At 33.0% G+C, this 17094-nt stretch overlaps 1 protein-coding gene across 1 annotated transcript in view; it reads right to left on the bottom strand.

The window, feature by feature from the left end:
• LOC149298831 (semaphorin-3D-like) overlaps positions 1 to 17094 on the bottom strand; it is a 52256-nt gene that overhangs the window by 17508 nt on the left and 17654 nt on the right. The window contains exons 4-9 of the mRNA XM_089487115.1: positions 16596 to 16715; positions 15928 to 16021; positions 11981 to 12109; positions 10246 to 10388; positions 2203 to 2317; positions 914 to 983 (exon numbers count right to left, since the gene is read on the bottom strand). Of these exons, the coding sequence (XP_089343241.1) occupies positions 914 to 983; positions 2203 to 2317; positions 10246 to 10388; positions 11981 to 12109; positions 15928 to 16021; positions 16596 to 16715 (671 nt within the window). The remainder of the gene's footprint in view (positions 1 to 913; positions 984 to 2202; positions 2318 to 10245; positions 10389 to 11980; positions 12110 to 15927; positions 16022 to 16595; positions 16716 to 17094) is intronic.

Here is a 17094-nt window from a genome sequence, read left to right as displayed (position 1 = left end):
GTTATCTTTTAATTATTTCCTAGTCTGGGTACCATTTTGTTGTGTATAAATGAAGTACAATTTCTGGTATGGAACCGTTTTGGAAATTGTGGCATTAGGACACAATTTCATGAACTGGACTAGGTAGTAAAATTATGCAGTATTTTATGCAGTATTGCCTTAAAAAATAATTAAAAGTACATTATTTAGAATGTTAATAAAACTTTTCATAAATCCCAAATCTACTTAAAATATACACAAATAGAGATAAATAAACTTAACAATCAGCATCTGAGCCGACTGGTTGCACTAGTACTACTTGCTACAGAATACAAATGTAAATAGCACCTGCAATGGCAATGACCAATCCAGACAACAAATAATAGCTTGGCAAATAAAAGTTAATAGACCTGATTGTTCTGGTTCATCTGTTAAGGCAACATATTTGATGATTTTCTAATGAATGTTTTTTTGTGGGATTACTAATGGGATCTTGATAGAATAGTGAATTACCAACTTCAAATAAGGCATGTTTTCTGTAAGAACTATATATTTTTTTTTTGTTTCACAATCGTCAATTGTTGGAATTTTGCGCAACCTCGCTATTAAAAAAAAAGTTGAAAAACTCTGACATTTGGCATTTCGATTTTGTACAAAAACTTTATCTTGTCTCACTTGGAAGTATGATAATTTAAACTAAAAATGAATTCATTTAGGTTTGTTTTCTGTTAATGGTTTAAGTTGATTTGGTTTCCCCAGAACTCTTAAAAATGTAATTAAATGTAATAGGGGAACACGTATAGAAGGGGATGCGTATCACAGCTGCCCCTAAGCTTACCCCTGAAAATCTGTAAATATGTTTGCTGATACAAGCTTTTTAATGTACACATATGCACTACACTAACTGACCATTTGCACGTAACTGAAGTAATACCTTGTAGTAGTGAAGATGCCATAGACAACTGGGTTTCTTTCATCTTTAGTGGGAAGCAAGAATACATCTTCTGTAAAAAGTAAAATTAAACAATTTTAGAACTATACATGACAAATGGACCTCTTAAAACTTTTCTTTTGTTTAAAATTATCTAGGGGCCATAGTACTCTACAAGGGGTGGGTGCACAGCAGGGTCTCTTGTGAATGTATTCTGTGAGATTGGTTATGTTAGCCATTTAACGCAAGGTTAATGGTGGTGAAATGATATTTTAAATCACATCTACAACTCGCCACAACCAAGCCCCACGGAGCATGTAATCTGTAATGGTTGTGCCCATCACAATTTTATATTAATCGTTTCTGTTCAAGTGGTTTTACTGTTCTATTAATCTATGGGATGTTTTCATGCACTCAGATAAGGAAAATATTTGAGTTCGTTCCGTCCCATCCCATCCCTGATACATAGAACTGCCAAAAGATTTAAAAAAATAATTTGTAAAGAGGTTTCTGTCTTAAGTAGCTGGATCAACCTCAAATCTCTGATATCAGTTCAACAAAATAGTTGGCTTATTCCAAATATTAACCATATTTGTAATGACAAATTACCAGTATGACTATTAGAAGCTACTAAGATGGAAACATGGTTGATAAAAACGGTGTTCCTAATTCCAAATATAGTAAATAACTAATATTAAATCTAACATAGTTTGAAGGAAATAAAACACTCTACCACTAAGTCAGCTATATTTAATGATCAGCAATGATCGCTTATTACCTTTTCACCTATTACCGTATATAAAGAAGGCTTAATTCTGGGGATACTTCTAGACTGTTTTTGTATGTAATCCACACCAGTAATTGGTCTTGTTTTAGTAAACATTCTAAAAGGAAGGCAAAAACTCAGTAGGCCGTGGTCTTGTATAGTTCACTTTGTCCACCAATCAGTCTGTTATCCCCCTTACCATCTGTCTGTTCAGTGTATAGACAGGCAGTTATGCAAGCTATGCCTTGGGTCTAAGCACATGAAATATTGTTGTGCAGGAATCACATCATACAAATTCATTGCATGCTTGATTTATTGGCTAGCTAGACTCCAAACAAAGTAAATGTGTTTTCGGGCAATTAATAAAATGCTTCTATGACAGTGTTTTATTGATATCAGCCTAAAGGGTTCTTCCCTTAAGCATCATACATTATTTTTATAGTGGCTGCTGCTGAAGAATCAGGTTGATGGAATCCAGTTTCATCTATACGTTCAACCTATGAAGGCATGATTGCAATCAACTTACGCAGTTCATCAAAATATGTGTCTCCTCCATCTGGTCCAGGAATTGAGCACACCAAACGCGCTTTAAGAAATGTTGTCCATTTATTAATCAAACTGCGCTGGCCTCCAATGTCATTCTGTTTAAAAAAAAAAAAAAGAAAGAAACAGGTTTATATTGCTTTAGTGAATTTTGACATTCCCTCTAGTAATTCTACTACATATATAAACAGCTAAGTTTTTTACAGCCACATGTTTTAGTCTAAATGAGTATGATACAATGACAAAACTAAAAATACATTGCTTAAAACAATCTTTAAAAAGACTGTGTGATTTATATTTGTATGTATTTATCTTTTTTATAAGAAATATCAATAAAATATTTGTCAAAAAACAAAACAAAACAAAAAAAATAGGACTATTGAAACTAAATATTTCATTTAAAATGTTGTTAATGTACTTTCATTATATATTTTAGGTGAAAAGTACAATTAGCCTTCTCAACCATACACATGCTGTCATCTGTTACTCTAAGCAATCATATTGTACATTTCTATATTCAAAATAAAGCTTTACCCTGTAAAATCATCTAAATTAATGCATATCTTTAAGTTCTATATTTATTTATTTTAAAGATAACATAGATATGTCTTACTTGTAATAACTATAATAAAACTATATATATATATATATATATATTAGAAATATATATATATATATATATATATACTGTATATAATTTAAACTATTGATTTAGAAATGTAAAATCATTTCTAACATTTTTAGTTAAATGTAAGCAAAAGAGGTTCATTTAATGGAGACAATAAAAAAAATATATTATTATCTTGTTTGGTATGTAAAATTAGTCTGACATTTAGTTTTCAAAGCAAGAGAAATGTGTTTTTGAGTGTGTCAAACATTTTGTCTTAAAACATTAGCTTTAACGATCCAATATATATGTTTATCTGTATTTCTCTTTGTTGTGCAAAGGTCCACATTCTGGGCAAGAAATGATAAGTCAAAGAAAGAAAGATTCTTGGGTGGGGATTTAAAGATATAATTCCACACATGCAGCAAGTTACAGATAAGGAACAGCTGCTAAAACCACTTTTTCTGAGTGTCATTCTTTAGGAAGCCTCGTGTAAAAACAGGTGACTTTCTATAAATATTTTCCTAACCAAAAAGAAAAAGTTAATGACATAAAATGTGTTAGCAATCAACGTATACTAAAGAGAAAGGCATCTCTTCTTCTAAAGTGATCATTGTCCGCAGCCAGAGGGGTAATAGAGCAATACATAGACATTAATAATATATTGGATTTTTATATTATTTAAAAAATGTGAAACCGCAAAGGTTTACTTAATCCTGGTGGTCCAAAGAAGTATGTGATACCTAAAGTCAAAGAATAGGATGCAGGGTAACATTAGCTTTGAAAGCCTCAGGGTCCCTTCTTCAAATGTAATCATCATGGAATGCAGCCAGTACTAGGAAACAATAGGGGTATTTACAATTGAAGAAGAAACCTATGAGGTCTTGAACGCTTATTCAACTCTTACTCTGTAAATACTGGTCCACCAAAAGTTATCTCAAACATCTTTCAACTATGCTCTTTAGGAATGATACATCAATATCTAGTTTTTGTCCCCTTTTTCAGTGTATGGCATTCATTTCAAGCCTTTTTTCTCCTTAGGTATGTGAATGGTTCCATTTATTCCATCACTTTTGCCTATGATTCATAAGTGGATAACCACTTAATTATTTTCAGAACAGCTAACACACAAACTTATAATGGAAGCAAACAGGACTAGGAATATTTTTTTCTGTGGTGATCAATCATAAGGCGTCTTTCAAAACATATTTAATGATTTCCAGAACAAATAATATATAAATTATACAAAACGTTACATTTTATTTCCCTAACACATAATACGTTGTTTCCTCTTCCTAGCTATACGACTATTTGGCTCACTGGCCAGACATTGGCTTTATGGGAAAAATGAGCATGGTTAAGTGGAATAACTTGGCAGTATAAATATAAACTCGACTTGAGCACTAAGTGTACTTAGGCTTCACATTACAGAGGCATAATAACTATATAATTAAAATGGGTATTACCAAAATAAATGCATCTTTAGCAATAACAAATGCATCATAACATCATAAGTAAAAACCTTAGCAGTGGTATACAGCTGGCGTGGAGAAAAAGCAAGGGAAAAAGTTGGCAATTGATCTATAGTAGATTTCCAAGGTACAGTACAAAAAACTATGTACTGGTACCTTGCAATAAAAGCTATTTATAATTCATAACTATTTGGGGGGAACTAACTATATGACTGATATGGATGTGTGTTACAGCACTTTAGGCCTTCTTTCTATAAACAACATGGGACCTCAGAAAACCCCCTTATAATCACACTTAAATACGTGTGTTAAGGTAAACCTGTTATATAATATATAGAGACGTTCAGCCAAATGACTGCCTGGACTTGTCTGGAAAGTTGGGGTGGAGGGTTCTTATTGTCTCCTTTATAGATGTATGCCAGACAAAATAAGTTCTTACAGGTAAATTCAAGAGCAGTATGGCATTAAAAGAATACAGATAGTTAAATTTGCTACAACACTGATCTAAAATTCATTACTACTTGTTAGGGAAACAAACCTCTATGATAGATTCACTTTGGTGAAATGCTGATAGGATAAATCATAGCTCAAGGGTAAAGACATATTTCTGAGATGTATCATTGTTGTTGAAGCACCATATCTGATCTTTTAGTTATCTGCATTGACTTTAGAGCCCGAGGACATGTAACTCGGTCACATAATATTTCCTAGTTTTAACGCAGATATTGAGCCAAAATAAGATAACTGGTTTTGAAAGTAATGTGTGGATATTAGGCCTCTCCCTTTTTTTTTTTTTTAGGAGGTTTTAAGATTTCTTAGTCCCGCTTTATTTGCATGATCCACGGCAGTCCACAGATGCCCATAATTGGTTTTCTTAAGCTTTCTCCTTAAATATGTCCCCTTGTGAGCTCATGGACAGCTTCAATAACAATTATTAAAATAAACATAGACGTGCAATTTTTGTTACAGCCGATTATTGTTAATCTATCATTTGCATGTTTTAATCCCTTGATATTATTAGTCCCCAGCCACCTCCTTTTTTCTTTCTATAAAAAATAGTAAAAAGGGCCTTTCTAATAAACCACCCACTATGTTTATTGGCTCACGTCCTTTGTTGTTTAAAATGCCTCCAATACACAAAAAAGAGGAGATCTTTCTTAAGGTAAGTATACATATGAAGCTCTGAAGCGTGCCAATCATGTACATAATTTAGACATCTAGCTATAAACTCCACTATAATTTCTCCAAACACACAGTAAATGGTTGGCAAAAGTTAAGAGTTGTCCACCTAATTTCTCCACAAGCTTGGGTGGCAGGATACAGCAACATTTCAGATGATGACAGGCAGCTGGCAAGTTCAATTTCCATCCCTGCTGTTAGTTAATTTTGAATTATGCTATGAAAACACTGCAAAAAACACTGCAAAAACACTTCCCACAAAAACACTTTGTTTTCACAGTACTTTGCAATATACTTCAATAGCATATTTTTATTCTTACTGAATACACGCGTGTGGTATAAATATAAATATGCATTGCAATCTCATAGGGAGTACAGGGTAGCATATTACATCTGCAGAAAAAAGAAACACAAACCTTATTCAATAGACTCCATTATGTCTGTATTTTTCCCCTTTTTGTGAATACACAGTTCAAGTATTATTTTTAGTGTGCCATGCTCTTCAAACGCACCCAGCTACCCCCCAGCCACCTACGTTGCCTGTTGCCTGGGGCTAAGAAAGAGTGGGACGTCTGGTTTCTTCTGCCAAGTAAAACGTAGGAAGTGCAGAAACCAAAATTTTAACTCTAAGATCTCTAAATACTTTCCCATTTGGGCATCACTCCCCTGAATAATACATACTGTATATGTTATAAAACTAGACTATCAATCTATGAGACATAACAATAAACATAAAAGGGTGAGAATCAGGTTTAAGTACAAGTGTTTAGGTTTTTGTGACATGTGCTTTCATTCCTATAACTTATGAATCTCCATTGAAAAGGAATGAAAAAAAAGTAATGTTTACAGCAAGGACTAACCATGCCTTTAAAATGTACAATGGATACTTTTTGCGGATTGGCTTGTTTTGTTATACAGGAAATGTGTAATGGGTAATATGGTTATGTACCCTTTAATACAATACATGTGGTCCAATGCTAAACTTTCCCCTTCATTTTTAATGGAAAAAGTAGCAAGTAAGCATATATTCTCAGGGCTGTATATATCTGCCCCCTTTCTCATTCACTCAGTTTTTTTTAAAGGCTATACATTTACACTTATTGCTTATTCTCAATTCTAGTCAAAGCTATGCTTCTATCGGGATAATAAGCAACAGCTCTGTTTTTTCATTAATTAATAAATGAATTAATACCAGTTTACTTGTAATGCCTCTAAATCTAGTTTAAACAGTTTATTTCCAAGCATAAGATAGCTGACCCTTGGGTTATGAGCTAATATTTGCAGAATATATATATATATATATATATATATATATATATATATATATAAATCTAGTTCACTGTTTATGCATGAATTGATACAGCTGCAAAGACAATGTTTCCTAATTACTAGATACAATATTTTGATTTTCAGGAAAAATTTAAGCATAAAAGATATTGTTGAATTTAGCTTAAAAGTCACTTTATCAAAAACACAAAAAGCATTGAATGATTGTTTTTCTTTGATGATTTCGATTCATCTATCTACCTAGAGATATCCAAATCATATATATATATATATATATATATATATATATATATATATATATATATATATATATGAATATTTTAACTAGAATTTGGATTTAACTTTACGATGATTCAATTTACTTTTAAAGGATTTGCCACGAGTACACACAGTGCCTCTAATCATCTTCCAGTCTGAAGAGTATGTACACTCTAGGCTTATCTAGGACATCCAAACAGATGTGTTTTTCTAGAAGATTAAGTGGTAGTTTTTCATGTTTAGTAGTTGGAGACTTGAGGAAAATAAATCAACAGCATTTATAGTTAGAAAAGTCATGCAAGAGAAAAAAACTAAGTATTAGGTGCATTCAAAGTTTACAAACATATTAGATTTTCTGAACTTTAAATGGAAATTGTACAAATTTCCACTTATAATTCCATATTTTATATAAAATATTACACTAAAAAAGTCATACTTGTGCTACGGATTTATTGAGTATCAAAAAACATTTTAAACCTTGTAATAGTGTAATAACGTCACTCTATAAAAAGGCATAAAAAATTAAAACATTTTAATACTAAAAGAAAAAAAAAAACAGTACAATGGTGAGATATAGCAAAGAACAAACTAGAGATTAAAATTGGCCCACCAGAAACGAGAAGGAAATGATGTACTAAGAAAAGGCAAAGATTATCGTTCTTTTTGAAATGTTTGAGGACTTGGCTTGAAAAAAATCAAATCTAATAAAAAATGCTGCTGTTTCACAAATAAACATACAAGGTCAAAAAATAAAACATTGTTTGATTGTAAAAACACACTGATGAACTTTTTTCATGCATTTTAAAAGTACTAAGGAAGTTGTGTACTAAATATCTGCTTCAGACTATTTAATGTTCTGGGTGGAGGTTTCAACATAATAGGCCCAAAGTAATTGTGATACATTAGCAGCTACTTTTCAGGAAAATGCAGTCCCTTTAGTTAAATATTTACATTACGTAAATACTGAACAATTTTCAAATTTTTAACAACCACAAGCAGCTTTTTTTTGTCTGATGTCTTCAAGCACAAACACCCATAAACCATAATATTGAAAAAATAATAAAATAAATTATATTTAAAATGTAAAGTGACTCTACTGGTTTACCCATTGTCTTACTAATGTTCTCAGGTACAAACTATCTCTCAATGATGAGTTTTCCAATTTGTATTGGATATATAGGAAAAATATATGTGATACTGGGCTGTGTTACAAAAAATAAAATATGAATAACTTTAGGACATTTTTTTTAGTTACATGACATCGATCATTTCCTACAAAAAAATTTCAAAATAATTCACTGCTTTTAATACAATATATTTTCTCTTGGGTCTATTGTAAAGAGAAAAGAAGATGTTCAATTATCCTTTGTATTAAAGACATTTTATAGCTAAAGAATATATGTGAAGATGATTTTGTACAGGATACAACTCTTCAATAGAACATGTAACAGATGTTTGTCTCTAGGCAAATTATTGCAGCTATAATTTCTATAATTTTTAGGCCTTAAACCAAAAAGGAAGCAGACTATTTTATGCAACAGCTGTCCCCTTAGGGAATGGGATCAGAAGAACAGAAAATTGGGCCAGTACATACTGGTAGAGACATCACTGTAATATAGGATTAAAGGTTACATAAATAATCTTTCAATGCTTTTGCTGTTGTGGAATGAAGATTCGGTTAATCTTTGTGTCACAGTAAATTGTGTGGTGACCTAAATATTAAAAAGGTTAAGCACACAATATGTGCTGTATTATATCAATTATACATAAACCACCCACAATCCAGTTTCCAGTAACATATCTGATATTAAGCAATATAAGATTTTCAAAGGGAATTATAAAGAACAGTTCAGTTGTCCTTGTTTGCTGCAGATTATAGATTATATTTTAATCTAGATGATATTAAATTATATTTAATCTAACAGGATTACGCTCTCTGAATGTCTCCCTACCTTCTCTGCCAACCATATATCTTGCAACTCCACTTATTCTGTAGCATCTCCTTCATCTTGTTCTTCTCTCTTCTGTCTTCCATCTTTTTTCATGTCTCTGCAGACTTGGCCTCCAAGTAAACTTCCTCAATAAACTTCAAAAATTACGGCGCATCCAGTCACATCCTCCCCCATGATGGGAGGATCAGGAGAGAGAGTGTGTGGCCGGAAGCTCCACCATTTTGCCCAAAGATAAGCTCCTGTGAACCTCCCAAAAATGGCATTGCTTCCTTTGACATCCTTCCCCGATTGAATCATCCTGGGAGAGGGTGTTCCCAGAAGCTCTGCCATTTCGCCGGAAGATAACTTCCAGTGAACTTCTACAAAAATGGCAAAGCTTCTGGTGACATCCTCTCCCTGACTGGAGCATGTCACCAGAAGCGCCACCATTTTTGCTGAAGTTCACCATGAGCTCATGTCCATGCTAGACAAAGAAGCTGTCAGCGGAGAACGAACGGAGACATAATGTGCTAGAGTGAATGTGGGCCATGGACAATGAATTTTGAACAATTGTCTTTTTTTCTTGACTTTGTATTTGCTTTAATTGCAAATTTCACTGACATGTTATGACTGTTATGTTTGAGATAAAACACATCTTTCTTGTAGCATTTGCATTGTTTGATTTCCATTTATATGGCTTGAAATGCTAAATCCTAAGCACACTTAAATTCCAATAAAAGTCTAAATAGATTCTAAAATACATTTTCAGAAATAGACTGGATGAAAAGGCCTTAACCAAGTTACATACATTATGCGTATAAATCTGTAGCACGCATTACATGTTTAGTGATGATCTTATTTTTTAAGTGCCAATCCACATACTATTTAAAGCTGTATTGATATGACATAATCACAAATTATTATTTAATGTTTGCAAACATATTGACCAAGGAAACGAGCCAGGGGAGCTTCAAGACGAACATTATCTGGTCTCACCAATGATAATGGACTACTGTATTGAACAGTATTAATGGGATTTTTTGTCTCTACTACATCATTTCTAACTTGAAATTACTTTATATTATAAATATACTATAAACAAGTATATAATTTCCCTTGTATGTACTGTAAATTACTGTAGGTCAGGACAAATAAAATTACACTGCTGGAAAAAAAAGCATTGCATTTGTATAGTTTGTCCTGTTTTCTGTAAACTATGTATAACAAATTTAAGTTTGGTTATTTTGATGAATCGTATTGTATTCTTCATATTCTATTACTGTTGTTTTTACCTTACAGACTCTTCCGACTCGAGAAAATATTGTTTTTTCAGAAGAACTGCCCTCAGGAGACACTTCCCGGAAAAAGAAGTATATCTTGTCGTCATCTGGATTGTATGTGTCAGGAATAGAATAGGCTCCAAAGAACTTTGCCCCTTAAACAGAAATTAAAATAATAAGAGTATGCATGCACTGATAAATACATCATTATAACTACATTAGGTTTATTGACATGCTTCTGCGTTATACAGTACATATTATTTTGTTTATAAAGCAATGTATTACATTATTACGTAATAAAATATGTTTCCTTAGATATAGTAATAATTTGTGCTTCATGCACTCCACATTCCCCACAGTACCACTATCGGTTTGTTTAGTTGACTGTTTACCTTTGTTTTACATAGAAACTGATGAGCGAACTGCAACTGAACTATTACATCAGAGAGAGAATAATCATAAACGTAACAAACATTTTGTAGCTATGCTGATACACCTTAAAAAATCAATGACTTGATTGCATCCAAATACGTCTCATAAAGGCCACTGCAAAAATCATTACATGTTAGGAGATATAAATACTTAATTCAGACACTTGCACTCAAAAGCATTGATTTGGGATGCTTCGGTATAATTAACTATGAGTAGACTATGAAGGAGTTAGCTCCAGAATTTGTTACCCCTAGAATCTGCCTGAGGAGCAAAATGAAAAAAAATAATTTATGTTTCAAGCTATGCTACATGGACTAAAAAGAATCTCATTGATAAAGGCTGGATTAAAGAGCTAATTAGTCCCCAGTATATATGTTCGCAATGTAGGATTCAATTTGATTTTTTTTATCGAATATCACAAATTTGGGTTGTCTTATTAACATCTACTGGAGTTCAGTTGGGGAAGTGTTCATACACAGATCTAGAACACTGGAATAGGTTAATTTTATGTAATTCCTATAGCCAATTTCTAAACTAGTCACTTTGTCAGTGCCAACAGAGTGCTCAAATATATGAGGGCACTAACCTACAGCGAATAACACTGGTAATTTTGTTATCATGGCGCCTGTCAGTGAGTGGGATATATTAGGCAGCAAGTGAACATTTTGTCCTCAAAGTGATCAAAAGTGGTCCAAAGGGCTGGTTCTGATAGAAAGGTGTCAGACACACAATGCATCACAATTTGTAGCATATTGGGCTGACCCCTGTCCACTGCTGAAAGTGCCACTAAGGGTCACGTGAGAATAAAAACTGGACTATGGAGCAATGGAAGAAGGTGACCTGGTGGATCACGTGGATTGCCGGGTGCATGTGCGTTGCTTATCTGGAGAACACATGGTACCAGAATGCATCCATGGAGGCCCCAGCTCGCAGTGTACAGGACTTAAAGGATTTGCTGCTAACATCTTGGTTCTGGATACCACAGCACCCCTTCAAGGGTCTAGTGGAGTCTCGATGGGTCAGGGATGTTTTGGGTGCAAAATGGGGACCTATACAATATTAGCCAGGTGGTCATAATGTTATGGCTGTTCGGGGTAAAGTCTTTTCAACTGAAAAAAGTATTTGATGCTTTTCAGAAACCTATACTTCCACCATGCACCCCAAAGCCTATCCATTTTATATAGCCTGTATCCAGGATTGTGAAGAATCACTAGAGGCCCCCTATTTCCCATTGATCAAAGCAAAATACTTTTTAGTTAACACCAGTTACATAAGGTACTGCAGTAGCAATGTTTAGTTTAGTGTAACTACCTACCATTAAGCCAATAGTGATCAGAGATATCTGTTCTGATGAAGTGATGGTGATGCGGTGGTCCTAAGGAACGAGTGAATGTTGTTTCTTTTCCAAGGAAATCTGAAGACGTTCCAGCAAACAGATATTCATCTGCAAACAGTCAAGAATAGGTCTATAATTATCATGTTGTTTGTGAATAAGCATGTATGCATATTATGAATGATAACATACATGTATACATAAAATGTATACATAAACAAAGGTACTCTGTACGTATACTTTTATTGCAGAGATTGTTATGAATTGAATTTCAATATTATATTTGTTCTCTCAGCGTCTTGTTAAAATACCTATTACCTTTCGCAAACACATTTACCATTAGTAACTCCCTCAAAGGATATTCAGAGGTAAAGAATTTTAATAATTACGTCCATTAGAAAACTTAGAGCTATTGAAAAAGCATCAGCTGTCAAGGTATGAAAAGTAAATGTCACAGTGAAGAATTGCTGATGTTTGTTTTAGCCAGATTAGAGGATCTCGTGGCTGTAACTCGGTCATTGACTAACCTTTGTTGACATGGGAGTTCTGGAGACATCAACTGTGCAACATGACACAATGATACATTTGTATCCATTCAGAGCACATACTGCTTTAACTATTTTATCTGGTTTATCTTTCACCTAATCACTTTATCAAGTGCACATGTAGCATAACATTGTTGTTTGTATTGCATTCATCTTACTTCAATTGTTATCTTTGGTGACTGTGAACTTTCCACTTCATGGAATTATATAGAAAAACAATTAGTTAAGTTTGTTTTAGAAATCAATATCTTTCCACAGAACCTCAGTTTTCCATGGATGAAAGTAGACGTTCACCCAGAATGTCCTCCTTCACATATGTTGCTGTCAAAACTGATGTCAAATAAATATTCATGTTTCTTGCTTAAGAAGCTACTTTATCTTTATAATATCGAAATGGTACCCAATAATTCACAAGGTAGGTTTCCGACCGCACCCTTGCCCTTGCATTGTACAACCTAGGCAAAACTCCTTGAAGGATAGGTTTGGCATTTAAGAAATGTCACAGTGTCACTCACTGAACCTTGATGTGTGTTCAGTAGATACTTTGTGATGTTCAATATAATTAAACCTGTCATAACAGGGAGTATATGTTTTCACACTCTGTATTTGCCTGCACAGAAAGGTCAAGGGATATCCCACACCAAACTGCACTAGCCAAGCATGAGACACCCAATGTCTCAACAGCATACATGGGAAATTGATAGTGACATTTTTTCAGTGTTTTGTTTAACTCTATCCACATGTTCAATAAGTATAGTAACAATAATTTATAGATGAAGCACTAATTTCAGTTACCATATGAACAACTGCTGAATGTTTCATAAATTCAGACATTGCAAAAACTTTCCTAAAATTAGAACTGCATTCTGTTTAACTTTCTTCTAATTGCTGTATATCATTAGGTAGTATATTTGCTGGTTACCAAAGAACTGAAACATACAAACACTGGTGACAAAAGAGGCTTTCACCATTCTTTTAGTAGAAGGGTCAAATAGATCTTGAATGTCACCAGATGCGAGACCACACAAGTCAGCTTATGGGGCATATACAACAAGCCTTCTTATGGAAGAAATAGTACCTATAGCAGGTGCTCTTTGTTAAGGAAAAGGCAGATAATTTTATTGTGATTACCAATCATCTACACATTCAAGTAATTCATAACCTTCTTAAATTGAACCAAGATGTGTTTTCCTAACAAGTCCTTTATCTGTATCCTATGCATGAGTGACATTGAACATTTATATAATTAATGCCATGTAACATATGTTTTAGAGTACTGAAGTATACTTGATGTAGCAAGTGACAATACACAATATCTTTATTTACTAAGTGTTACTATATTGTTGGGTCAAGTATTGGCAACAAAGTCTTGTTGGCCAGCCTTCCCAAGTTCTGATCTGCCAATATGCACAATATTGAAACTTTTTATGTTACCAACTTATTAAGGAGACCTTTCCTGAACTCATTAATCCCACCTACAATTGATTATTTAGGAAATGTATGTAGTAAAGAACATTATTTTATAAGAAAAGGCATGCCCATTGTCGCTCTATATATGACAGAGCCAAATATCTAGGGAAATAGCTCTATTTTGGCATATTACTCCTATGTTTGTATATACATGTGACATTATGGTACAAAACCTATTTTACGTGTTTCAGGGTTTGCTAATAATATTGAATGAGATCTACATATTGAGTATATTCAAACAGAAATCCATATTTGGAATGGATTAGAGCTTCAAACAAACAAAAATTGTTAACATATGTATTCATATTATTAAACAGTTTATGTACAGAAAATTACTTTAAAAAATGTTAAGTAAAAACAAAAGTTAGATATGCCAATGATTCGATTCAAATCATAAATTCCAAACCCTTAAAGGAAAATGTAATTGTATATAACATAGAGGCAGAACTGTTGAACAAATAAATGTTGATAAATCTATGCACGTTGCTCTACCTTTATGTTCGATGACTTGGTATTGAAGACAATACTAGGCATACATGGATCTTAAATCCTGCCAGGGAACTAAAAAGAGTTGTGTAACACCATCAATAGACCTTTGTTAGGTATTACCCGTTGAAGAACTACAAATACCAATTGCTCAACTGCATTTCACCAAGTGTAGGAGTACAATAATTATGGAATATGAGCATATGTACCATCTCTACATGGTATTGTATTTCTCCAAACCATGGAGATACTTGTGATGCAATGACAAGATCCCCTTTTCTGAAACTCCTCTCATTCTTTCCTATATCCAAAATAGCTATTTGCCCTTTTTTAAGTTTTTCATGTAGGTTATATCCTCTTTCTGTATTTTTTGCAGAAGCTGCAGAAAATGTACTAGATAAACATATGGCAAGTCTTATTTAATTAAGATAATTGCTGTGTAAGATACCACAAATCCTTACTTTATAGTCAAATTTTTGTTGGAATCAAATAGCATTCATTGGCCTGCAGTATGAGATATTCTGCACCAACTAAAATGTCCTCATAAAATGAAATATTACTTTTATTGAAGACTTCCATAAAAAGAGCCAGGGAATATCAATTTTAACCTGATTTTAAAATACAGAGGGTTTTTTTAAATGTGATTTCTTGGAAGTCTTAAGTGTGTCTTAAACATCTGACTTATCCTTCTGCTTTTTTTTGTTATATTTTATGTGATATATAATGCTTTGTGTCTATGCTGTAAAAGTGTGTTTTTTATAGATGGTGAAGATATGTTTAAGAGATTAACTCATGTTGATGTTCATAAGATTGGGTTTGGGAAGTAATACTTATTCACACCAAATGTCTCTAAAACAATTATATAGTTATTGAAAAAAGTCAATTAAATTATGTTTGTACGGGTAAGTGATGTAGCTCAAGTCTGATTTTGGAAGTTGTGCTGAATTTGCCCTACGGTTAAAATCTGCATCCATCCAAGTATAAGAGTATAACATAATTTGTTCCAAGCTAGAAGTAAATTTCAACAGCTCCGAAGAACTTTCAACCCAGAAGGAATAAAGAAACCTCTTCAAAGTGCCATTAGCTGCATACACAATAAGCTACTATTGTTTAAAATAAACTGTAGATCAATTAAAATCATATAGGCATTGTGTAACACTTGATCATTAATTACAAAACATATTTTGATGTTACATACAATGAAACTTTAACAAGAAATATAAATTATGAAATGAATTATAAATACAAAGTAAATTCCTCTGTGTCCAAGAAACCATCATCAATCATTGCTTTCATATCTTCATGTAAGAGGCACATTCTTTATCTAGTCCTTATTGAAAACTTCATGCTGTGAATGGATCTGTTGTTTTTTGGTTCTCTAAACTAAATAAGGTGTTTCATGTTCTCTGGTGTGTCAGTTTTTTTTACCTGTCATTATTGAAGCGAATGGTGGTTCAGGATCAAAGGGACATTTCAGCCTTCCAGACTCCAGGTATTGCGTGTCTAGCTTGAAGATTATTTCCTGTGTATAGATTTTCATGTTAAAATGTAAAAATATTTTTTCGATCTGAAAGATGGACTTAAAATCAATTAATATAGATTGTAGGACTACAATAGTCATTTTATTCAATGACATGTGACCAATACTACACATATTAACCGCTTATATTAACCTATGGATCATTAATAAAAATATATAAAATACCAAATTTGATTGTCTTTATAGTTTTGCAGATTGATATTTTCAACAAAACATTTCACATGCAATGGCTTGTGTGCTTAGAACAAAATCAACATTCCCCTGACCTCACCCTGCTTACTCTTTCACAGAAGACATAATTAAAATAGAAGCCCTTCTTAAATAACACCATATTAATCTTCTTTCCTGCCTCACACTTGGTTAAAGGTGCTGATGGCCCATAAAGTGTGAAACATCTATATGTGAAAAGTGTGAACAAATGTATTTCTAAGTTTTTTTTCTAATACACTTGACATGTTGATTCATCATATGCCAAAGCATTTTTTTTAAAAAACCAAAATATAATGAACCGCATGATTGATGATGTTATGCCGTTTCATGTTGCAGATAATATTACCTCTTTAGGACTTCCAAGCTCAACAAATCCACACAGAGGGTGAAACGCTCCAGTACCACAAGTATAAGCATGTGTCCTGTTATAGTGATGAAGTACTTTGATGAAATTTGCACATTCTGTCTAAAATGAGAAAAACAGAAGTTGGAATAGTATAATAATGAATCAGAATGTCTGTACCTTTAAAATATTCAGTCCTTAGATTTTGGTATTAAAAATGTACTTTAGGTTGCAATCATATTCCATGCTTTAGGTATCCAAGTGATCATTTGACCCTTCAGTCTAGTGCATTCAACATTGACTCATTTGGTGTTGGATGCTTAATGTTGAACTATCAATTCAGGATTCTTTTTTTACAGAATACAATAAGAAATGTATATGTATTCTGAACCATGTTACATTTATATAGCCATTGAAGCAACAATGTTACCTTTGTATGTTTATTTATTTCTATAGCGTTCCTAATTTTCCCCACCATTTAGGGTAAAATAGCCCCTTACTT

The sequence above is a fragment of the Sceloporus occidentalis genome, unplaced genomic scaffold, assembly GCF_023333645.1.
Source record: "Sceloporus occidentalis isolate IW3139 unplaced genomic scaffold, rSceOcc1.0.p SCAF_31, whole genome shotgun sequence".
Lineage (NCBI taxonomy): Eukaryota > Metazoa > Chordata > Lepidosauria > Squamata > Phrynosomatidae > Sceloporus > Sceloporus occidentalis.
Note: the sequence above shows the minus strand (reverse complement) of the source record. Positions and strands in the feature narration are given on the sequence as shown.